General features: G+C 46.0%; 1 protein-coding gene across 1 annotated transcript in view; it reads right to left on the minus strand.

The window, feature by feature from the left end:
- Window positions 1-22,272, minus strand: part of LOC110503210 (metabotropic glutamate receptor 5) — a 131,712-nt gene that overhangs the window by 21,791 nt on the left and 87,649 nt on the right. The window contains exon 7 of the mRNA XM_036961649.1: window positions 17,801-18,036. Coding sequence (XP_036817544.1) covers window positions 17,801-18,036 — 236 coding nt within the window. The remainder of the gene's footprint in view (window positions 1-17,800; window positions 18,037-22,272) is intronic.

Raw genomic sequence — 22,272 nt, forward strand, 5'->3', positions numbered from 1 at the left:
ATCAGACATTCACAGCCCAGTAAGCTGTACAACATCAGACATTCACAGCCCAGTCAGCTGTACAACATCAGACATTCACAGCCCAGTAAGCTGTACAACATCAGACATTCACAGACCAGTAAGCTGTACAACATCACACATTCACAGCCCAGTCAGCTGTACAACATCAGACATTCACAGCCCAGTAAGCTGTACAACATCAGACATTCACAGACCAGTAAGCTGTACAACATCACACATTCACAGCCCAGTCAGCTGTACAACATCAGACATTCACAGCCCAGTAAGCTGTACAACATCACACATTCACAGCCCAGTCAGCTGTACAACATCAGACATTCACAGACCAGTAAGCTGTACAACATCAGACATTCACAGCCCAGTAAGCTGTACAACATCAGACATTCACAGCCCAGTCAGCTGTACAACATCAGAAATTCATACAGATGGGCCCAAAACAGCACAGAAGAATACCAGAAAGCAACCTGTAACCAAAATATCCAGACACTCTTAGATAACTTTCTGGATACTACATTCACTCACAGTGAAGAAGGCATCAATCTAACAGTGAAAAACAAACTATATATTCAGGTAAACGGAAAAAGGAGAACAATTGAAATTGACCTAAACTAAACTATTACTGACCAGGAGCTCTATAAGAAACTAAACTATTACTGACCAGGAGCTCTATAAGAAACTAAACTATTACTGACCAGGAGCTCTATAAGAAACTAAACTATTACTGACCAGGAGCTCTATAAGAAACTAAACTATTACTGACCAGGAGCTCTATAAGAAACTAAACTATTACTGACCAGGAGCTCTATGAGAAACTAAACTATTACTGACCAGGAGCTCTATAAGAAACTAAACTATTACTGACCAGGAGTTCTATAAGAAACTAAACAATTACTGACCAGGAGCTCTATAAGAAACTAAACTATTACTGACCAGGAGCCCTATAAGAAACTCAACTATTACTGACCAGGAGCTCTATAAGAAACTAAACTATTACTGACCAGGAGCTCTATAAGAAACTAAACTATTACTGACCAGGAGCTCTATAAGAAACTAAACTATTACTGACCAGGAGCTCTATAAGAAACTAAACTATTACTGACCAGGAGTTCTATAAGAAACTAAACTATTACTGACCAGGAGCTCTATAAGAAACTAAACTATTACTGACCAGGAGCTCTATAAGAAACTAAACTATTACTGACCAGGAGCTCTATAAGAAACTAAACTATTACTGACCAGGAGCTCTATAAGAAACTAAACTATTACTGACCAGGAGCTCTATAAGAAACTAAACTATTACTGACCAGGAGCTCTATAAGAAACTAAACTATTACTGACCAGGAGCTCTAAAAGAAACTAAACTATTACTGACCAGGAGCTCTATAAGAAACTAAACTATTACTGACCAGGAGCTCTATAAGAAACTAAACTATTACTGACCAGGAGCTCTATAAGAAACTAAACAATTACTGACCAGGAGCTCTATAAGAAACTAAACTATTACTGACCAGGAGCTCTATAAGAAACTAAACTATTACTGACCAGGAGCTCTATAAGACACTAAACTATTACTGACCAGGAGCTCTATAAGAAACTAAACTATTACTGACCAGGAGCTCTATAAGAAACTAAACTATTACTGACCAGGAGCTCTATAAGAAACTAAACTATTACTGACCAGGAGCTCTATAAGAAACTAAACTATTACTGACCAGGAGCTCTATAAGAAACTAAACTATTACTGACCAGGAGCTCTATAAGAAACTAAACTATTACTGACCAGGAGCTCTATAAGAAACTAAACTATTACTGACCAGGAGCTCTATAAGAAACTAAACTATTACTGACCAGGAGCTCTAAAAGAAACTAAACTATTACTGACCAGGAGCTCTATAAGAAACTAAACTATTACTGACCAGGAGCTCTATAAGAAACTAAACTATTACTGACCAGGAGCTCTATAAGAAACTAAACAATTACTGACCAGGAGCTCTATAAGAAACTAAACTATTACTGACCAGGAGCTCTATAAGAAACTAAACTATTACTGACCAGGAGCTCTATAAGACACTAAACTATTACTGACCAGGAGCTCTATAAGAAACTAAACTATTACTGACCAGGAGCTCTATAAGAAACTAAACTATTACTGACCAGGAGCTCTATAAGAAACTAAACTATTACTGACCAGGAGCTCTATAAGAAACTAAACTATTACTGACCAGGAGCTCTATAAGAAACTAAACTATTACTGACCAGGAGCTCTATAAGAAACTAAACTATTACTGACCAGGAGCTCTATAAGAAACTAAACTATTACTGACCAGGAGCTCTATAAGAAACTAAACTATTACTGACCAGGAGCTCTAAAATAAACTAAACTATTACTGACCAGGAGCTCTATAAGAAACTAAACTATTACTGACCAGGAGCTCTATAAGAAACTAAACTATTACTGACCAGGAGCTCTATAAGAAACTAAACAATTACTGACCAGGAGCTCTATAAGAAACTAAACTATTACTGACCAGGAGCTCTATAAGAAACTAAACTATTACTGACCAGGAGCTCTATAAGAAACTAAACTATTACTGACCAGGAGCTCTATAAGAAACTAAACTATTACTGACCAGGAGCTCTATAAGAAACTAAACTATTACTGACCAGGAGCTCTATAAAAAACTAAACTATTACTGACCAGGAGCTCTATGAGAAACTAAACTATTACTGACCAGGAGCTCTATAAGAAACTAAACTATTACTGACCAGGAGTTCTATAAGAAACTAAACAATTACTGACCAGGAGCTCTATAAGAAACTAAACTATTACTGACCAGGAGCTCTATAAGAAACTAAACTATTACTGACCAGGAGCTCTATAAGAAACTAAACTATTACTGACCAGGAGCTCTATAAGAAACTAAACTATTACTGACCAGGAGCTCTATAAGAAACTAAACTATTACTGACCAGGAGCTCTATAAGAAACTAAACTATTACTGACCAGGAGTTCTATAAGAAACTAAACTATTACTGACCAGGAGCTCTATAAGAAACTAAACTATTACTGACCAGGAGCTCTATAAGAAACTAAACTATTACTGACCAGGAGCTCTATAAGAAACTAAACTATTACTGACCAGGAGCTCTATAAGAAACTAAACTATTACTGACCAGGAGCTCTAAAAGAAACTAAACAATTACTGACCAGGAGCTCTATAAGAAACTAAACTATTACTGACCAGGAGCTCTATAAGAAACTAAACTATTACTGACCAGGAGCTCTATAAGAAACTAAACAATTACTGACCAGGAGCTCTATAAGAAACTAAACTATTACTGACCAGGAGCTCTATAAGAAACTAAACTATTACTGACCAGGAGCTCTATAAGACACTAAACTATTACTGACCAGGAGCTCTATAAGAAACTAAACTATTACTGACCAGGAGCTCTATAAGAAACTAAACTATTACTGACCAGGAGCTCTATAAGAAACTAAACTATTACTGACCAGGAGCTCTATAAGAAACTAAACTATTACTGACCAGGAGCTCTATAAGAAACTAAACTATTACTGACCAGGAGCTCTAAAAGAGACTAAACAATTACTGACCAGGAGCTCTATAAGAAACTAAACTATTACTGACCAGGAGCTCTATAAAAAACTAAACAATTACTGACCAGGAGCTCTATAAGAAACTAAACTATTACTGACCAGGAGCTCTATAAGAAACTAAACAATTACTGACCAGGAGCTCTATAAGAAACTAAACAATTACTGACCAGGAGCTCTATAAGAAACTAAACTATTACTGACCAGGAGCTCTATAAGAAACTAAACTATTACTGACCAGGAGCTCTATAAGAAACTAAACTATTACTGACCAGGAGCTCTATAAGAAACTAAACAATTACTGACCAGGAGCTCTATAAGAAACTAAACTATTACTGACCAGGAGCTCTATAAGAAACTAAACAATTACTGACCAGGAGCTCTATAAGAAACTAAACTATTACTGACCAGGAGCTCTATAAGAAACTAAACTATTACTGACCAGGAGCTCTATAAGAAACGAAACTATTACTGACCAGGAGCTCTATAAGAAACTAAACTATTACTGACCAGGAGCTCTATAAGAAACTAAACAATTACTGACCAGGAGCTCTATAAGAAACTAAACTATTACTGACCAGGAGCTCTATAAGAAACTAAACTATTACTGACCAGGAGCTCTATAAGAAACGAAACTATTACTGACCAGGAGCTCTATAAGAAACTAAACTATTACTGACCAGGAGCTCTATAAGAAACAAAACTATTACTGACCAGGAGCTCTATAAGAAACTAAACTATTACTGACCAGGAGCTCTATAAGAAACTAAACTATTACTGACCAGGAGCTCTATAAGAAACGAAACTATTACTGACCAGGAGCTCTATAAGAAACGAAACTATTACTGACCAGGAGCTCTATAAGAAACTAAACTATTACTGACCAGGAGCTCTATAAGAAACTAAACTATTACTGACCAGGAGCTCTATAAGAAACTAAACTATTACTGACCAGGAGCTCTATAAGAAACTAAACTATTACTGACCAGGAGCTCTAAAATAAACTAAACTATTACTGACCAGGAGCTCTATAAGAAACTAAACTATTACTGACCAGGAGCTCTATAAGAAACTAAACTATTACTGACCAGGAGCTCTATAAGAAACTAAACAATTACTGACCAGGAGCTCTATAAGAAACTAAACTATTACTGACCAGGAGCTCTATAAGAAACTAAACTATTACTGACCAGGAGCTCTATAAGAAACTAAACTATTACTGACCAGGAGCTCTATAAGAAACTAAACTATTACTGACCAGGAGCTCTATAAGAAACTAAACTATTACTGACCAGGAGCTCTATAAGAAACTAAACTATTACTGACCAGGAGCTCTATGAGAAACTAAACTATTACTGACCAGGAGCTCTATAAGAAACTAAACTATTACTGACCAGGAGTTCTATAAGAAACTAAACAATTACTGACCAGGAGCTCTATAAGAAACTAAACTATTACTGACCAGGAGCCCTATAAGAAACTCAACTATTACTGACCAGGAGCTCTATAAGAAACTAAACTATTACTGACCAGGAGCTCTATAAGAAACTAAACTATTACTGACCAGGAGCTCTATAAGAAACTAAACTATTACTGACCAGGAGCTCTATAAGAAACTAAACTATTACTGACCAGGAGTTCTATAAGAAACTAAACTATTACTGACCAGGAGCTCTATAAGAAACTAAACTATTACTGACCAGGAGCTCTATAAGAAACTAAACTATTACTGACCAGGAGCTCTATAAGAAACTAAACTATTACTGACCAGGAGCTCTATAAGAAACTAAACTATTACTGACCAGGAGCTCTATAAGAAACTAAACTATTACTGACCAGGAGCTCTATAAGAAACTAAACTATTACTGACCAGGAGCTCTAAAAGAAACTAAACTATTACTGACCAGGAGCTCTATAAGAAACTAAACTATTACTGACCAGGAGCTCTATAAGAAACTAAACTATTACTGACCAGGAGCTCTATAAGAAACTAAACAATTACTGACCAGGAGCTCTATAAGAAACTAAACTATTACTGACCAGGAGCTCTATAAGAAACTAAACTATTACTGACCAGGAGCTCTATAAGACACTAAACTATTACTGACCAGGAGCTCTATAAGAAACTAAACTATTACTGACCAGGAGCTCTATAAGAAACTAAACTATTACTGACCAGGAGCTCTATAAGAAACTAAACTATTACTGACCAGGAGCTCTATAAGAAACTAAACTATTACTGACCAGGAGCTCTATAAGAAACTAAACTATTACTGACCAGGAGCTCTATAAGACACTAAACTATTACTGACCAGGAGCTCTATAAGAAACTAAACTATTACTGACCAGGAGCTCTATAAGAAACTAAACTATTACTGACCAGGAGCTCTATAAGAAACTAAACTATTACTGACCAGGAGCTCTATAAGAAACTAAACTATTACTGACCAGGAGCTCTATAAGAAACGAAACTATTACTGACCAGGAGCTCTATAAGAAACGAAACTATTACTGACCAGGAGCTCTATAAGAAACTAAACTATTACTGACCAGGAGCTCTATAAGAAACTAAACTATTACTGACCAGGAGCTCTATAAGAAACTAAACTATTACTGACCAGGAGCTCTATAAGAAACTAAACTATTACTGACCAGGAGCTCTAAAATAAACTAAACTATTACTGACCAGGAGCTCTATAAGAAACTAAACTATTACTGACCAGGAGCTCTATAAGAAACTAAACTATTACTGACCAGGAGCTCTATAAGAAACTAAACAATTACTGACCAGGAGCTCTATAAGAAACTAAACTATTACTGACCAGGAGCTCTATAAGAAACTAAACTATTACTGACCAGGAGCTCTATAAGAAACTAAACTATTACTGACCAGGAGCTCTATAAGAAACTAAACTATTACTGACCAGGAGCTCTATAAGAAACTAAACTATTACTGACCAGGAGCTCTATAAGAAACTAAACTATTACTGACCAGGAGCTCTATGAGAAACTAAACTATTACTGACCAGGAGCTCTATAAGAAACTAAACTATTACTGACCAGGAGCTCTATAAGAAACTAAACTATTACTGACCAGGAGCTCTAAAAGAAACTAAACTATTACTGACCAGGAGCTCTATAAGAAACTAAACTATTACTGACCAGGAGCTCTATAAGAAACTAAACTATTACTGACCAGGAGCTCTATAAGAAACTAAACAATTACTGACCAGGAGCTCTATAAGAAACTAAACTATTACTGACCAGGAGCTCTATAAGAAACTAAACTATTACTGACCAGGAGCTCTATAAGAAACTAAACTATTACTGACCAGGAGCTCTATAAGAAACTAAACTATTACTGACCAGGAGCTCTATAAAAAACTAAACTATTACTGACCAGGAGCTCTATGAGAAACTAAACTATTACTGACCGGGAGCTCTATAAGAAACTAAACTATTACTGACCAGGAGTTCTATAAGAAACTAAACAATTACTGACCAGGAGTTCTATAAGAAACTAAACTATTACTGACCAGGAGCTCTATAAGAAACTAAACTATTACTGACCAGGAGCTCTATAAGAAACTAAACTATTACTGACCAGGAGCTCTATAAGAAACTAAACTATTACTGACCAGGAGCTCTATAAGAAACTAAACTATTACTGACCAGGAGCTCTATAAGAAACTAAACTATTACTGACCAGGAGTTCTATAAGAAACTAAACTATTACTGACCAGGAGCTCTATAAGAAACTAAACTATTACTGACCAGGAGCTCTATAAGAAACTAAACTATTACTGACCAGGAGCTCTATAAGAAACTAAACTATTACTGACCAGGAGCTCTATAAGAAACTAAACTATTACTGACCAGGAGCTCTAAAAGAAACTAAACTATTACTGACCAGGAGCTCTATAAGAAACTAAACTATTACTGACCAGGAGCTCTATAAGAAACTAAACTATTACTGACCAGGAGCTCTATAAGAAACTAAACAATTACTGACCAGGAGCTCTATAAGAAACTAAACTATTACTGACCAGGAGCTCTATAAGAAACTAAACTATTACTGACCAGGAGCTCTATAAGACACTAAACTATTACTGACCAGGAGCTCTATAAGAAACTAAACTATTACTGACCAGGAGCTCTATAAGAAACTAAACTATTACTGACCAGGAGCTCTATAAGAAACTAAACTATTACTGACCAGGAGCTCTATAAGAAACTAAACTATTACTGACCAGGAGCTCTATAAGAAACTAAACTATTACTGACCAGGAGCTCTAAAAGAGACTAAACAATTACTGACCAGGAGCTCTATAAGAAACTAAACTATTACTGACCAGGAGCTCTATAAAAAACTAAACAATTACTGACCAGGAGCTCTATAAGAAACTAAACTATTACTGACCAGGAGCTCTATAAGAAACTAAACAATTACTGACCAGGAGCTCTATAAGAAACTAAACTATTACTGACCAGGAGCTCTATAAGAAACTAAACTATTACTGACCAGGAGCTCTATAAGAAACTAAACTATTACTGACCAGGAGCTCTATAAGAAACTAAACTATTACTGACCAGGAGCTCTATAAGAAACTTCAGACTCTCAAATTTTAAAAAGCCTGCGGACCTGATGGCATCCTAAATGAGATGCTCAAACTCACTTGTGCAAAACTCCAATTGTCTATATTAAAACTGTTTAATTTGATCCTGGGTGTAGGTTATTTCCCTGACATCTGGAATCAAGGACTCATAACCCAAATCTTTAAGAACGGAGACAAATTTGACCTTAACAATTACAGAGGCATTTGTTTGAACAGTAACCTGGGAAAGGTTTTATGTAGTATTATAAATGTAAGAGTTCAACTTAACTTCCTTAATAAGCACAATGTCTTGAGTAAAAGACAAATTGGATTTATACCAAAACATCGCACAACTGATCATATTTACACCCTACACACCCTGATAGATAAACATGTCCACCAAAATATATGCTTGCTTTATCGACTTCCAAAAAGCATTTGATTCTATATGGCATACAGGACTGTTCTACAAAGTTATTGAAAGTGGTGTAGGGGGTAAAACATATGACATAATTAAATCAATATATCCTGGCAATATATACATTGATGTTGGTGTTAGTCTCCACAATTCAGAAGTTAAATGCCTACTCTTCGCAGATGACCTATGCCTGCTGTCACCCACAGCACATGGCCTACAGCAGAGCCTGGACCTGCTCGAGCAGTACTGTCAGACCTGGGCCCTGGCAGTAAACCCCCACAGCACATGGCCTACAGCAGAGCCTGGACCTGCTAGAGCAGTACTGCCAGACCTGGGCCCTGGCAGTAAACACGCACAGCACATGGCCTACAGCAGAGCCTGGACCTGCTAGAGCAGTACTGTCAGACCTGGGCCCTGGCAGCAAACTCCCACAGCACATGGCCTACAGCAGAGCCTGGACCTGCTAGAGCAGTACTGCCAGACCTGGGCCCTGGCAGTAAACCCCCGCAGCACATGGCCTACAGCAGAGCCTGGACCTGCTAGAGCAGTACTGCCAGACCTGGGCCCTGGCAGCAAACTCCCACAGCACATGGCCTACAGCAGAGCCTGGACCTGCTAGAGCAGTACTGCCAGACCTGGGCCCTGGCAGTAAACCCCCACAGCACATGGCCTACAGCAGAGCCTGGACCTGCTAGAGCAGTACTGCCAGACCTGGGCCCTGGAGGTAAACCCCCACAGCACATGGCCTACAGCAGAGCCTGGACCTGCTAGAGAAGTACTGCCAGACCTGGGCCCTGGCAGTAAACCCCCACAGCACATGGCCTACAGCAGAGCCTGGACCTGCTAGAGCAGTACTGTCAGACCTGGGCCCTGGCAGTAAACCCCCACAGCACATGGCCTACAGCAGAGCCTGGACCTGCTAGAGCAGTACTGCCAGACCTGGGCCCTGGCAGTAAACCCCCACAGCACATGGCCTACAGCAGAGCCTGGACCTGCTAGAGCAGTACTGCCAGACCTGGGCCCTGGCAGTAAACCCCCACAGCACATGGCCTACAGCAGAGCCTGGACCTGCTAGAGCAGTACTTCCAGACCTGGGCCCTGGCAGTAAACCCCCACAGCACATGGCCTACAGCAGAGCCTGGACCTGCTAGAGCAGTACTTCCAGACCTGGGCCCTGGCAGTAAACCCCCACAGCACATGGCCTACAGCAGAGCCTGGACCTGCTAGAGCAGTACTGCCAGACCTGGGCCCTGGCAGTAAACCCCCACAGCACATGGCCTACAGCAGAGCCTGGACCTGCTAGTGCAGTACTGCCAGACCTGGGCCCTGGCAGTAAACCCCCACAGCACATGGCCTACAGCAGAGCCTGGACCTGCTAGAGCAGTACTTCCAGACCTGGGCCCTGGCAGTAAACGCCCACAGCACATGGCCTACAGCAGAGCCTGGACCTGCTAGAGCAGTACTTCCAGACCTGGGCCCTGGCAGTAAACCCCCACAGCACATGGCCTACAGCAGAGCCTGGACCTGCTAGAGCAGTACTTCCAGACCTGGGCCCTGGCAGTAAACCCCCACAGCACATGGCCTACAGCAGAGCCTGGACCTGCTCGAGCAGTACTGCCAGACCTGGGCCCTGGCAGTAAACCCCCACAGCACATGGCCTACAGCAGAGCCTGGACCTGCTAGAGCAGTACTGCCAGACCTGGGCCCTGGCAGTAAACCCCCACAGCACATGGCCTACAGCAGAGCCTGGACCTGCTAGAGCAGTACTGCCAGACCTGGGCCCTGGCAGTAAACCCCCACAGCACATGGCCTACAGCAGAGCCTGGACCTGCTAGAGCAGTACTGCCAGACCTGGGCCCTGGAGGTAAACCCCCACAGCACATGGCCTACAGCAGAGCCTGGACCTGCTAGAGAAGTACTGCCAGACCTGGGCCCTGGCAGTAAACCCCCACAGCACATGGCCTACAGCAGAGCCTGGACCTGCTAGAGCAGTACTGTCAGACCTGGGCCCTGGCAGTAAACCCCCACAGCACATGGCCTACAGCAGAGCCTGGACCTGCTAGAGCAGTACTGCCAGACCTGGGCCCTGGCAGTAAACCCCCACAGCACATGGCCTACAGCAGAGCCTGGACCTGCTAGAGCAGTACTGCCAGACCTGGGCCCTGGCAGTAAACCCCCACAGCACATGGCCTACAGCAGAGCCTGGACCTGCTAGAGCAGTACTTCCAGACCTGGGCCCTGGCAGTAAACCCCCACAGCACATGGCCTACAGCAGAGCCTGGACCTGCTAGAGCAGTACTTCCAGACCTGGGCCCTGGCAGTAAACCCCCACAGCACATGGCCTACAGCAGAGCCTGGACCTGCTAGAGCAGTACTGCCAGACCTGGGCCCTGGCAGTAAACCCCCACAGCACATGGCCTACAGCAGAGCCTGGACCTGCTAGTGCAGTACTGCCAGACCTGGGCCCTGGCAGTAAACCCCCACAGCACATGGCCTACAGCAGAGCCTGGACCTGCTCGAGCAGTACTGCCAGACCTGGGCCCTGGCAGTAAACCCCCACAGCACATGGCCTACAGCAGAGCCTGGACCTGCTAGAGCAGTACTGCCAGACCTGGGCCCTGGCAGTAAACCCCCACAGCACATGGCCTACAGCAGAGCCTGGACCTGCTAGAGCAGTACTGCCAGACCTGGGCCCTGGCAGTAAACCCCCACAGCACATGGCCTACAGCAGAGCCTGGACCTGCTAGAGCAGTACTGCCAGACCTGGGCCCTGGCAGTAAACCCCCACAGCACATGGCCTACAGCAGAGCCTGGACCTGCTAGAGCAGTACTGCCAGACCTGGGCCCTGGAGGTAAACCCCCACAGCACATGGCCTACAGCAGAGCCTGGACCTGCTAGAGAAGTACTGCCAGACCTGGGCCCTGGCAGTAAACCCCCACAGCACATGGCCTACAGCAGAGCCTGGACCTGCTAGAGCAGTACTGTCAGACCTGGGCCCTGGCAGTAAACCCCCACAGCACATGGCCTACAGCAGAGCCTGGACCTGCTAGAGCAGTACTGCCAGACCTGGGCCCTGGCAGTAAACCCCCACAGCACATGGCCTACAGCAGAGCCTGGACCTGCTAGAGCAGTACTGCCAGACCTGGGCCCTGGCAGTAAACCCCCACAGCACATGGCCTACAGCAGAGCCTGGACCTGCTAGAGCAGTACTTCCAGACCTGGGCCCTGGCAGTAAACCCCCACAGCACATGGCCTACAGCAGAGCCTGGACCTGCTAGAGCAGTACTGCCAGACCTGGGCCCTGGCAGTAAACCCCCACAGCACATGGCCTACAGCAGAGCCTGGACCTGCTAGTGCAGTACTGCCAGACCTGGGCCCTGGCAGTAAACCCCCACAGCACATGGCCTACAGCAGAGCCTGGACCTGCTAGAGCAGTACTTCCAGACCTGGGCCCTGGCAGTAAACGCCCACAGCACATGGCCTACAGCAGAGCCTGGACCTGCTAGAGCAGTACTTCCAGACCTGGGCCCTGGCAGTAAACCCCCACAGCACATGGCCTACAGCAGAGCCTGGACCTGCTAGAGCAGTACTTCCAGACCTGGGCCCTGGCAGTAAACCCCCACAGCACATGGCCTACAGCAGAGCCTGGACCTGCTCGAGCAGTACTGCCAGACCTGGGCCCTGGCAGTAAACCCCCACAGCACATGGCCTACAGCAGAGCCTGGACCTGCTAGAGCAGTACTGCCAGACCTGGGCCCTGGCAGTAAACCCCCACAGCACATGGCCTACAGCAGAGCCTGGACCTGCTAGAGCAGTACTGCCAGACCTGGGCCCTGGCAGTAAACCCCCACAGCACATGGCCTACAGCAGAGCCTGGACCTGCTAGAGCAGTACTGCCAGACCTGGGCCCTGGCAGTAAACCCCCACAGCACATGGCCTACAGCAGAGCCTGGACCTGCTAGAGCAGTACTGCCAGACCTGGGCCCTGGAGGTAAACCCCCACAGCACATGGCCTACAGCAGAGCCTGGACCTGCTAGAGAAGTACTGCCAGACCTGGGCCCTGGCAGTAAACCCCCACAGCACATGGCCTACAGCAGAGCCTGGACCTGCTAGAGCAGTACTGTCAGACCTGGGCCCTGGCAGTAAACCCCCACAGCACATGGCCTACAGCAGAGCCTGGACCTGCTAGAGCAGTACTGCCAGACCTGGGCCCTGGCAGTAAACCCCCACAGCACATGGCCTACAGCAGAGCCTGGACCTGCTCGAGCAGTACTGCCAGACCTGGGCCCTGGCAGTAAACCCCCACAGCACATGGCCTACAGCAGAGCCTGGACCTGCTAGAGCAGTACTGCCAGACCTGGGCCCTGGCAGTAAACCCCCACAGCACATGGCCTACAGCAGAGCCTGGACCTGCTAGAGCAGTACTGCCAGACCTGGGCCCTGGCAGTAAACCCCCACAGCACATGGCCTACAGCAGAGCCTGGACCTGCTAGAGCAGTACTGCCAGACCTGGGCCCTGGAGGTAAACCCCCACAGCACATGGCCTACAGCAGAGCCTGGACCTGCTAGAGAAGTACTGCCAGACCTGGGCCCTGGCAGTAAACCCCCACAGCACATGGCCTACAGCAGAGCCTGGACCTGCTAGAGCAGTACTGTCAGACCTGGGCCCTGGCAGTAAACCCCCACAGCACATGGCCTACAGCAGAGCCTGGACCTGCTAGAGCAGTACTGCCAGACCTGGGCCCTGGCAGTAAACCCCCACAGCACATGGCCTACAGCAGAGCCTGGACCTGCTCGAGCAGTACTGCCAGACCTGGGCCCTGGCAGTAAACCCCCACAGCACATGGCCTACAGCAGAGCCTGGACCTGCTAGAGCAGTACTTCCAGACCTGGGCCCTGGCAGTAAACCCCCACAGCACATGGCCTACAGCAGAGCCTGGACCTGCTAGAGCAGTACTGCCAGACCTGGGCCCTGGCAGTAAACCCCCACAGCACATGGCCTACAGCAGAGCCTGGACCTGCTAGTGCAGTACTGCCAGACCTGGGCCCTGGCAGTAAACCCCCACAGCACATGGCCTACAGCAGAGCCTGGACCTGCTAGAGCAGTACTTCCAGACCTGGGCCCTGGCAGTAAACGCCCACAGCACATGGCCTACAGCAGAGCCTGGACCTGCTAGAGCAGTACTTCCAGACCTGGGCCCTGGCAGTAAACCCCCACAGCACATGGCCTACAGCAGAGCCTGGACCTGCTAGAGCAGTACTGCCAGACCTGGGCCCTGGCAGTAAACCCCCACAGCACATGGCCTACAGCAGAGCCTGGACCTGCTAGAGCAGTACTTCCAGACCTGGGCCCTGGCAGTAAACCCCCACAGCACATGGCCTACAGCAGAGCCTGGACCTGCTAGAGCAGTACTGCCAGACCTGGGCCCTGGCAGTAAACCCCCACAGCACATGGCCTACAGCAGAGCCTGGACCTGCTAGTGCAGTACTGCCAGACCTGGGCCCTGGCAGTAAACCCCCACAGCACATGGCCTACAGCAGAGCCTGGACCTGCTAGAGCAGTACTTCCAGACCTGGGCCCTGGCAGTAAACGCCCACAGCACATGGCCTACAGCAGAGCCTGGACCTGCTAGAGCAGTACTTCCAGACCTGGGCCCTGGCAGTAAACCCCCACAGCACATGGCCTACAGCAGAGCCTGGACCTGCTAGAGCAGTACTTCCAGACCTGGGCCCTGGCAGTAAACCCCCACAGCACATGGCCTACAGCAGAGCCTGGACCTGCTCGAGCAGTACTGCCAGACCTGGGCCCTGGCAGTAAACCCCCACAGCACATGGCCTACAGCAGAGCCTGGACCTGCTAGAGCAGTACTGCCAGACCTGGGCCCTGGCAGTAAACCCCCACAGCACATGGCCTACAGCAGAGCCTGGACCTGCTAGAGCAGTACTGCCAGACCTGGGCCCTGGCAGTAAACCCCCACAGCACATGGCCTACAGCAGAGCCTGGACCTGCTAGAGCAGTACTGCCAGACCTGGGCCCTGGCAGTAAACCCCCACAGCACATGGCCTACAGCAGAGCCTGGACCTGCTAGAGCAGTACTGCCAGACCTGGGCCCTGGCAGTAAAACCCCAAAAATACTAAAATAATGATTTTCCAGAGAAGATCCAGATCTCAGGGAATTAGACCAACGTTCTCAATTGGTACACAATACATAGAGTACTGCACACACTACAATTACTTAGGTTTAAAAATAAGCTCAACTGGACACCTTAATGAGGCAGTGAATGAACAGAGAGAGAAAGCATGCAGGACATTCTACGCCATTAAAAAGCTAATCCAAATTGAAATACCTATTCAAATTTGGCTAAAACTAATTGAATATGTCATTGAACCAATTGCACTTTATGGCAGCGAGGTGTGGGGTCCACTTGCAAAACGAGATTTCATCAAATGGGACAAACACCCCATTGAAACCCTGCATGACCTATTTGGTGTCCTGTGTGAATCTAAGTGTGCGTTCTCTAATTCTCTCCTTCTCTCTTTCTCTCTCTCGTAGGACCTGAGCCCTAGGACCATGCCCCAGGACTACCTGACATGATGACTCCTTGCTGTCCCCAGTCCACCTGGCTGTGCTGCTGCTCCAGTTTCAACTGTTCTGCCTTATTATTATTCGACCATGCTGGTCATTTATGAACATTTGAACATCTTGGCCATGTTCTGTTATAATCTCCACCCGGCACAGCCAGAAGAGGACTGGCCATCCCACATATGCTCTCTCTAATTCTCTCTTTCTTTCTCTCTCTCGGAGGACCTGAGCCCTAGGACTATGCCCCAGGAATACCTGACATGATGACTCCTTGCTGTCCCCAGTCCACCTGACTGTGCTGCTGCTCCAGTTTTAACTATTCTGCCTTATTATTATTCGACCATGCTGGTCATTTATGAACATTTGAACATCTTGACCATGTTTTGTTATAATCTCCACCCGGCACAGCCAGAAGAGGACTGGCCACCCCACATAGCCTGGTTCCTCTCTAGGTTTCTTCCTAGGTTTTGGCCTTTCTAGGGAGTTTTTCCTAGCCACCGTGCTTCTACACCTGCATTGCTTGCTGTTTGGGGTTTTAGGCTGGGTTTCTGTACAGCACTTTGAGATATCAGCTGATGTACGAAGGGCTATATAAATACATTTGATTTGATTTGATTTGCATGCAGAGTTCTGTAAGATTATCCTACATGTCCAGAGGAAAACTACAAACAATGCATGCAGGGCAGAATTAGTCCAATATCCACTAATAATAAAAACTTAAAAAAAGAGCAATTAAGTTTTGGAAACATCTAAAATACAGTGACCCCCTCTCATATCACTACCAAGCCCTGCAATGCCAAGAGCTGAGCAAAGAAAAGAGTCCCCTCATCCAGCTGGTCCTGGGGCTGAGTTCACAAACCTGTTCTACTAACACGCTGAAGCCTCAGTCCCCTCATCCAGCTGGTCCTGGGGCTGAGTTCACAAACCTACTAACACGCTGAAGCCTCAGTCCCCTCATCCAGCTGGTCCTGGGGCTGAGTTCACTAACCTGTTCTACTAACACACTGAAGCCTCAGGACCAGAACATCCAATCAATCAGAATAAACCAAATTACAACACAGTCAAAACAAAACTTCATGACTTATTAGGAAACACAAGCACAAAGCAAAATGCAGTGCTATCTGGCCCTAAATCGACAGTACACTGTGGCTAAATATTTGACCATGGTTACTGATCAAAACCTTGACAAAGTACAGGCTCAGTGAGAACAGCCTTGCCATTGAGAAGGGTAGACACAGGAAAACCTGGCTCCCTGTAGAGGAAAGGCTGTGCAACCACTGCACCACAGCAGAACCTGGCTCCCTGTAGAGGAAAGGCTGTGCAACCACTGCACCACAGCAGAACCTGGTTCCCTGTAGAGGAAAGGCTGTGCAACCACTGCACAACAGCAGAACCTGAGCTGCATTTCCTGACAAAATGTCAAAAACATTAAACAATTAGAGAGTGTCATTTCCCCAAATTTGAAACCCTTATTCAAGGTTTCTAAGAACTCTCTGATGAGAGTAGGCTACCCGTCCTGTTGGGGGAGGACGCAGAGAGCTGTGGGTTGGCAGTGCACTACATTGCTGCCTGCCATAAGTTGAGGGACAGTGTCTGACAGACCAATCAACCTGCACATGTCCTCTACTGTATACTTATTGTTATTGTTGAATGTATTGTTATTTTGACACCTGGTTATTGTTGTTACTGTTGTCCCGTTGACAATTTTGATTCTCATTTTGATTTATTGTTATATTGTAAATATCCAAAATAAGCTTTGGCAATATGTCTATTGTTGCGTCATGCCAATAAAGCTAATTGAATTGGAGAGAGAGAGAGACAGAGACAGAGAGAAAGTGGGAGAGAGAGAGAGAGGGAGAGAGAGAGAAAGTGGGAGAGAGAGAGGGAGAGAGAGAGAGGGAGAGAGAGTGAAAGAGAGAGAGATGAGAGAAAGAGAGAGAGAGGGAGAGGGAGAGAGAGATGAGAGAGAGATGAGAGAAAGAGAGAGAGAGAGAGAGAGGGAGAGAGAGAGATGAGAGAGAGGGAGAGAGAGAGAAAGAGAGAGAGAGATGGAGAGAGACTTTTAGACATAAAGTAGATGTTCCAGGTGTAAAGGAAGGGGGGGGGGTCTGAATTAAAGGACGATCTAAAGCTGCCTGCTCACTTCATATTATTTCTGGAGAAACATGTGATACCTCTGTGATTAGCATAACTATAGCCCTGTGCACACACACAGCGTTCCCAGCTGAATATGCAGATATATGAATGAACAGATAGAGGAGTGAATGTGGCGGCAGGCTGAATGAAAGAGCCTCTTTGTCCAGCTGTGTTGAATGGACTGGTCAGATCTGAGAGCTCCGCTCCTACCTGACGTCCTACAATCTCTATTCTCTACTTCATAGCTACATCACTGATGCCAACAAACACACCTGGTTTCCAGAACTGTGTGTGTATGTGTGTGTGTGTGTGTGTGTGTGTGTGTGTGTGTGTGTGTGTGTGTGTGTGTGTGCGTGCGTGCGTGCGTGCGTGCGTGCGTGCGTGCGTGCGTGCGTGTGTGTACGTGCATCATGTGTGTGTATACTCACTGTTGCAAGTACGGTTGAACTTGAGGCTCTCCTGTGGGTGTCCCTTCAACCTACAGTGGAAGCGATGTTGCCAGAACTCAGGGAACCAGGGGTTTCTCAGGTTGTTGTCCGGCCGCAGCTTCAGGTAGTACTCATCAAACCACTTCACATCAGCTGACTGCAGCTTGATGGTGATTCCGCCCGCCGCCTCGCGCACGTACCCATCTGTCACATCGTACCGGTCCGCCCAGCCATCACTGGGACAAGGGGACAGAAGGGAAGTTAGACACGATGAATCAACGTTGAAGGGATTTAAATGGAACGTTAGAAACATAGTGAAGTCACTGGAAAACAAGAACGTTGGTCTTAGGTTCTGGAAGTGACGTGTCCATACACAAGGCCTAAGGTGTCCACTGGTTGACGTCGTTGGTTGTTTATGTGCTCTGGCGTCATTTTCTGCTGACTCAATTCTTTATCTGTGTGTTGAAGTTGACATAGAAATTGGAGATTGACAACTTTTTATTTTGTTGCATTTCAAAGAATTTACTCTCCTTTTGTGTCAGTCAGAAATGACAATAATAACCAGTCTAAAACCTGAAAACACCTAGAAAGCAGAGCTCCTGAATGGTTCTCATCACCGGTCCCAGACTGTAATTATGAGTGAAAAGCAGAAGCGTTGGTGGAGGAGGCAGGAGGGGTAACCAAGGGTAACGTCACTATTCACCAGCAGAAACACTGTGTGTGTGTGTGTGTGTGTGTGTGTGTGTGTGTGTGTGTGTGTAGGCCAGTCAGAAGACGAAGGGATAACATACTCACTCCATAAATAAGGAAAAACATTTATATCAGACTGACCACCTCTGCTACTTCCTCTCACCTCAAGAACACACACAGAGAATAGAGAGATGGAGAGAGAGATATGGAGTGTGATAGAAAAGATGGAGTGAGATGGAGGGAGACAGAGAGAGATGAGAGAGACGGAGGGAGACAGAGTGAGATGGAGCGAGATGGAGAGAGATGCAAAGATGCAGAGAGAGCGAGAGAGGGAGAGAGATGCAGCGAGAGGGAGAGAGATGCAGAGAGATGGAGAGCGATGGAGAGAAATGGAGAGAAATGGAAAGGGAGAGAGAGATGGAGAGAAATGGAAAGAGATGGAGAGGGAGAGAAATGGAAAGAGATGGAGAGAAATGGAAAGGGAGAGAGAGATGGAGAGAAATGGAAAGAGATGGAGAGGGAGAGAGAGATGGAGAGAAATGGAAAGAGATGGAGAGAAATGGAAAGAGATGAAGAGAAATGGAGAGAAATGGAAAGAGAGGGAGAGAAATGGAAAGAGATGGAGAGGGAGAGAGAGATGGAGAGAAATGGAAAGAGATGGAGGGAAATGGAAAGAGAGGGAGAGAAATGGAAAGAGATGGAGAGGGAGAGAGAGATGGAGAGAAATGGAGAGGGAGAGAGAGATGGAGAGAAATGGAAAGAGATGGAGAGAAATGGAAAGAGATGAAGAGGAATGGAGAGAAATGGAAAGAGAGGGAGAGAAATGGAAAGAGATGGAGAGGGAGAGAGAGATGGAGAGAAATGGAAAGAGATGGAGAGAAATGGAAAGAGAGGGAGAGAGATGGAGAGAAATGGAAAGAGAGGGAGAGAAATGGAAAGAGATGGAGAGGGAGAGAGAGATGGAGAGAAATGGAAAGAGAGGGAGAGAAATGGAAAGAGATGGAGAGGGAGAGAGAGATGGAGAGGGAGAGAGAGAGGGAGAGGGAGAGAGAGAAATGGAAAGAGAGGGAGAGAGAGGGAGAGAGATGGAAAGAGATGGAGAGGGAGAGAGAGAGGGAGAGGGAGAGAGAGAAATGGAAAGAGAGGGAGAGAGATGGAGAGAAATGGAGAGAGATGGAAAGAGATGGAGAGGGAGAGAGAGAGGGAGAAAGAGATGGAGAGGGAGAGAGAGAGGGAGAGGGAGAGAGAGAAATGGAAAGAGAGGGAGAGAGATGGAGAGAAATGGAAAGAGAGGGAGAGAGATGGAAAGAGATGGAGAGGGAGACAGATGGAGAGGGAGAGAGTGATGGAGAGAAATAGAAAGAGAGGGAGAGAAATGGAAAGAGATGGAGAGAAATGGAAACAGAGGGAGAAGGAGGGGGAGAGAGAGGGAGAGAGAGAGAGAGGGAGAGGGAGAGAGAGGGAGAGGGAGAAAGATGGAGAGGGAGAGAAATGGAAAGAGATGGAGAGGGAGAGAGATGGAAAGAGAGGGAGAGGGAGAGAGAGATGGAGAGGGAGAGAAATGGAAAGAGATGGAGATGGAGAGAGATGGAGAGGGAGAGAAATGGAAAGAGATGGAGAGGGAGAGAGATGGAAAGAGAGGGAGAGAGAGATGGAAAGAGATGGAGATGGAGAGAGATGGAAAGAGAGGGAGAGAGAGATGGAGAGGGAGAGAAATGGAAAGAGATGGAGAGGGAGAGAGATGGAAAGAGAGGGAGAGGGAGAGGGAGAGGGAGAGAAGTGGAAAGAGATGGAGAGGGAGAGAGATGGAAAGAGAGGGAGAGGGAGAGAGAGATGGAGAGGGAGAGAAATGGAAAGAGATGGAGAGGGAGAGGGAGAGAGATGGAGAGGGAGAGAAATGGAAAGAGATGGAGAGGGAGAGATATGGAAAGAGAGGGAGAGGGAGAGAGAAATGGAAAGAGATGGAGATGGAGAGGGAGATGGAGAGAAATGGAAAGAGATGGAGAGGGAGAGAGAGATGGAGAGAAATGGAAAGAGAGGGAGAGGGAGATGGAGAGAAATGGAAAGAGATGGAGAGAAATGGAAAGAGATGGAGAGAAATGGAAAGAGATGGAGAGAAATGGAAAGAGATGGAGAGGGAGAGAGAGATGGAGAGAAATGGAAAGAGATGGAGAGGGAGAGAGAGATGGAGAGAAATGGAAAGAGATGGAGAGGGAGAGAGAGATGGAGAGAAATGGAAAGAGAGGGAGAGGGAGATGGAGAGAAATGGAAAGAGATGGAGAGAAATGGAAAGAGATGGAGAGAAATGGAAAGAGATGGAGAGAAATGGAAAGAGATGGAGAGGGAGAGAGAGATGGAGAGAAATGGAAAGAGAGGGAGAGGGAGAGAGAGATGGAGAGAAATGGAAAGAGTTGGAGAGAAATGGAAAGAGATGGAGAGGGAGAGAGAGATGGAGAGAAATGGAAAGAGAGGGAGAGGGAGATGGAGAGAAATGGACAGAGATGGAGAGAAATGGAAAGAGATGGAGAGGGAGAGAGAGATGGAGAGAAATGGAAAGAGAGGGAGATGGAGAGGGAGAGGGAGATGGAGAGAAATGGAAAGAGATGGAGATGGAGAGGGAGATGGAGAGACATGGAAAGAGATGGAGATGGAGAGGGAGATGGAGAGAAATGAAAAGATATGGAGATGGAGAGGGAGATGGAGAGAAATGGAAAGAGATGGAGATGGAGATGGAGAGAAATGGAAAGAGATGGAGATGGAGAGAAATGGAAAGAGAGGGAGAGGGAGATGGAGAGAAATGGAAAGAGATGGAGAGGAATGGAAAGAGATGGAGAGAAATGGAAAGAGATGGAGAGAGAGATGGAGAGAAATGGAAAGAGATGGAGAGAGATGGAGAGAAATGGAAAGAGATGGAGATGGAGAAACAGAGATAAAGGAAAGGAAACAATGTTTTTTTATTATGATTAAAATCCCATTTTCATCTTTGACAAAATACAAAGACAATGCATATAAACATATACAGTACCAGTCAAAGGTTTGGACACACCTACTCATTCAAGGGTTTTTATTTATTTGTACTATTATCTACATTGTAGAATAATAGTGAAGACATCAAAACTATGAAATAACACATATGGAATCATGTAGTAACCAAAAAAGTGTTAAACAAATATTTTAGATTCCTTGCACACTCTTGTTATTCTCTCAACCAACTTCACTTAGAATGCCTTACCAACAGTCTTGAAGGACTTCCCACATATGCTGAGCACTTGTTGGCTGCTTTTCCTTCCCTCTGCGGTCCAACTCATCCCAAATCTCAATTGGGTTGAGGTCCAGTGATTGTGATGGCCAGGTCATCTGATTCAGCACTCCATCACTCTCCTACTTGGGCAAATTTCCTTTATACAGATTACACAAAGAGCCCTTATTCCTGTTAAAAAAACAAATCATAGTTCCACTAAGCACAAACAAGATGTGATGGCGTATTGCTGCAGAATGTTGTGGAAGCCATGCTGGTTAAGTGTGCCTTGAATTCTAAATAAATCGCAGACAGTGTCACCAGCAAAGCACCTTCACACCATCACACCACCTCCTCCATGCTTCACGGTGGGAACCACACATGTGTAGATCATCCGTTCACCTACTCTGCGTCTCACAAAGACACGCGGTTGGAACCAAAAATATTACATTTGAACTCATCAGACCAAAGGACAGATTTCCACTGGTCTAATGTCCATTGCTAGTGTGTCTTGGCCCAAGCAAGTCTCTTCTTCTTATTGGTG

Source organism: Oncorhynchus mykiss, chromosome 24 (genome assembly GCF_013265735.2).
Source record: "Oncorhynchus mykiss isolate Arlee chromosome 24, USDA_OmykA_1.1, whole genome shotgun sequence".
In the NCBI taxonomy this organism is placed as follows: domain Eukaryota; kingdom Metazoa; phylum Chordata; class Actinopteri; order Salmoniformes; family Salmonidae; genus Oncorhynchus; species Oncorhynchus mykiss.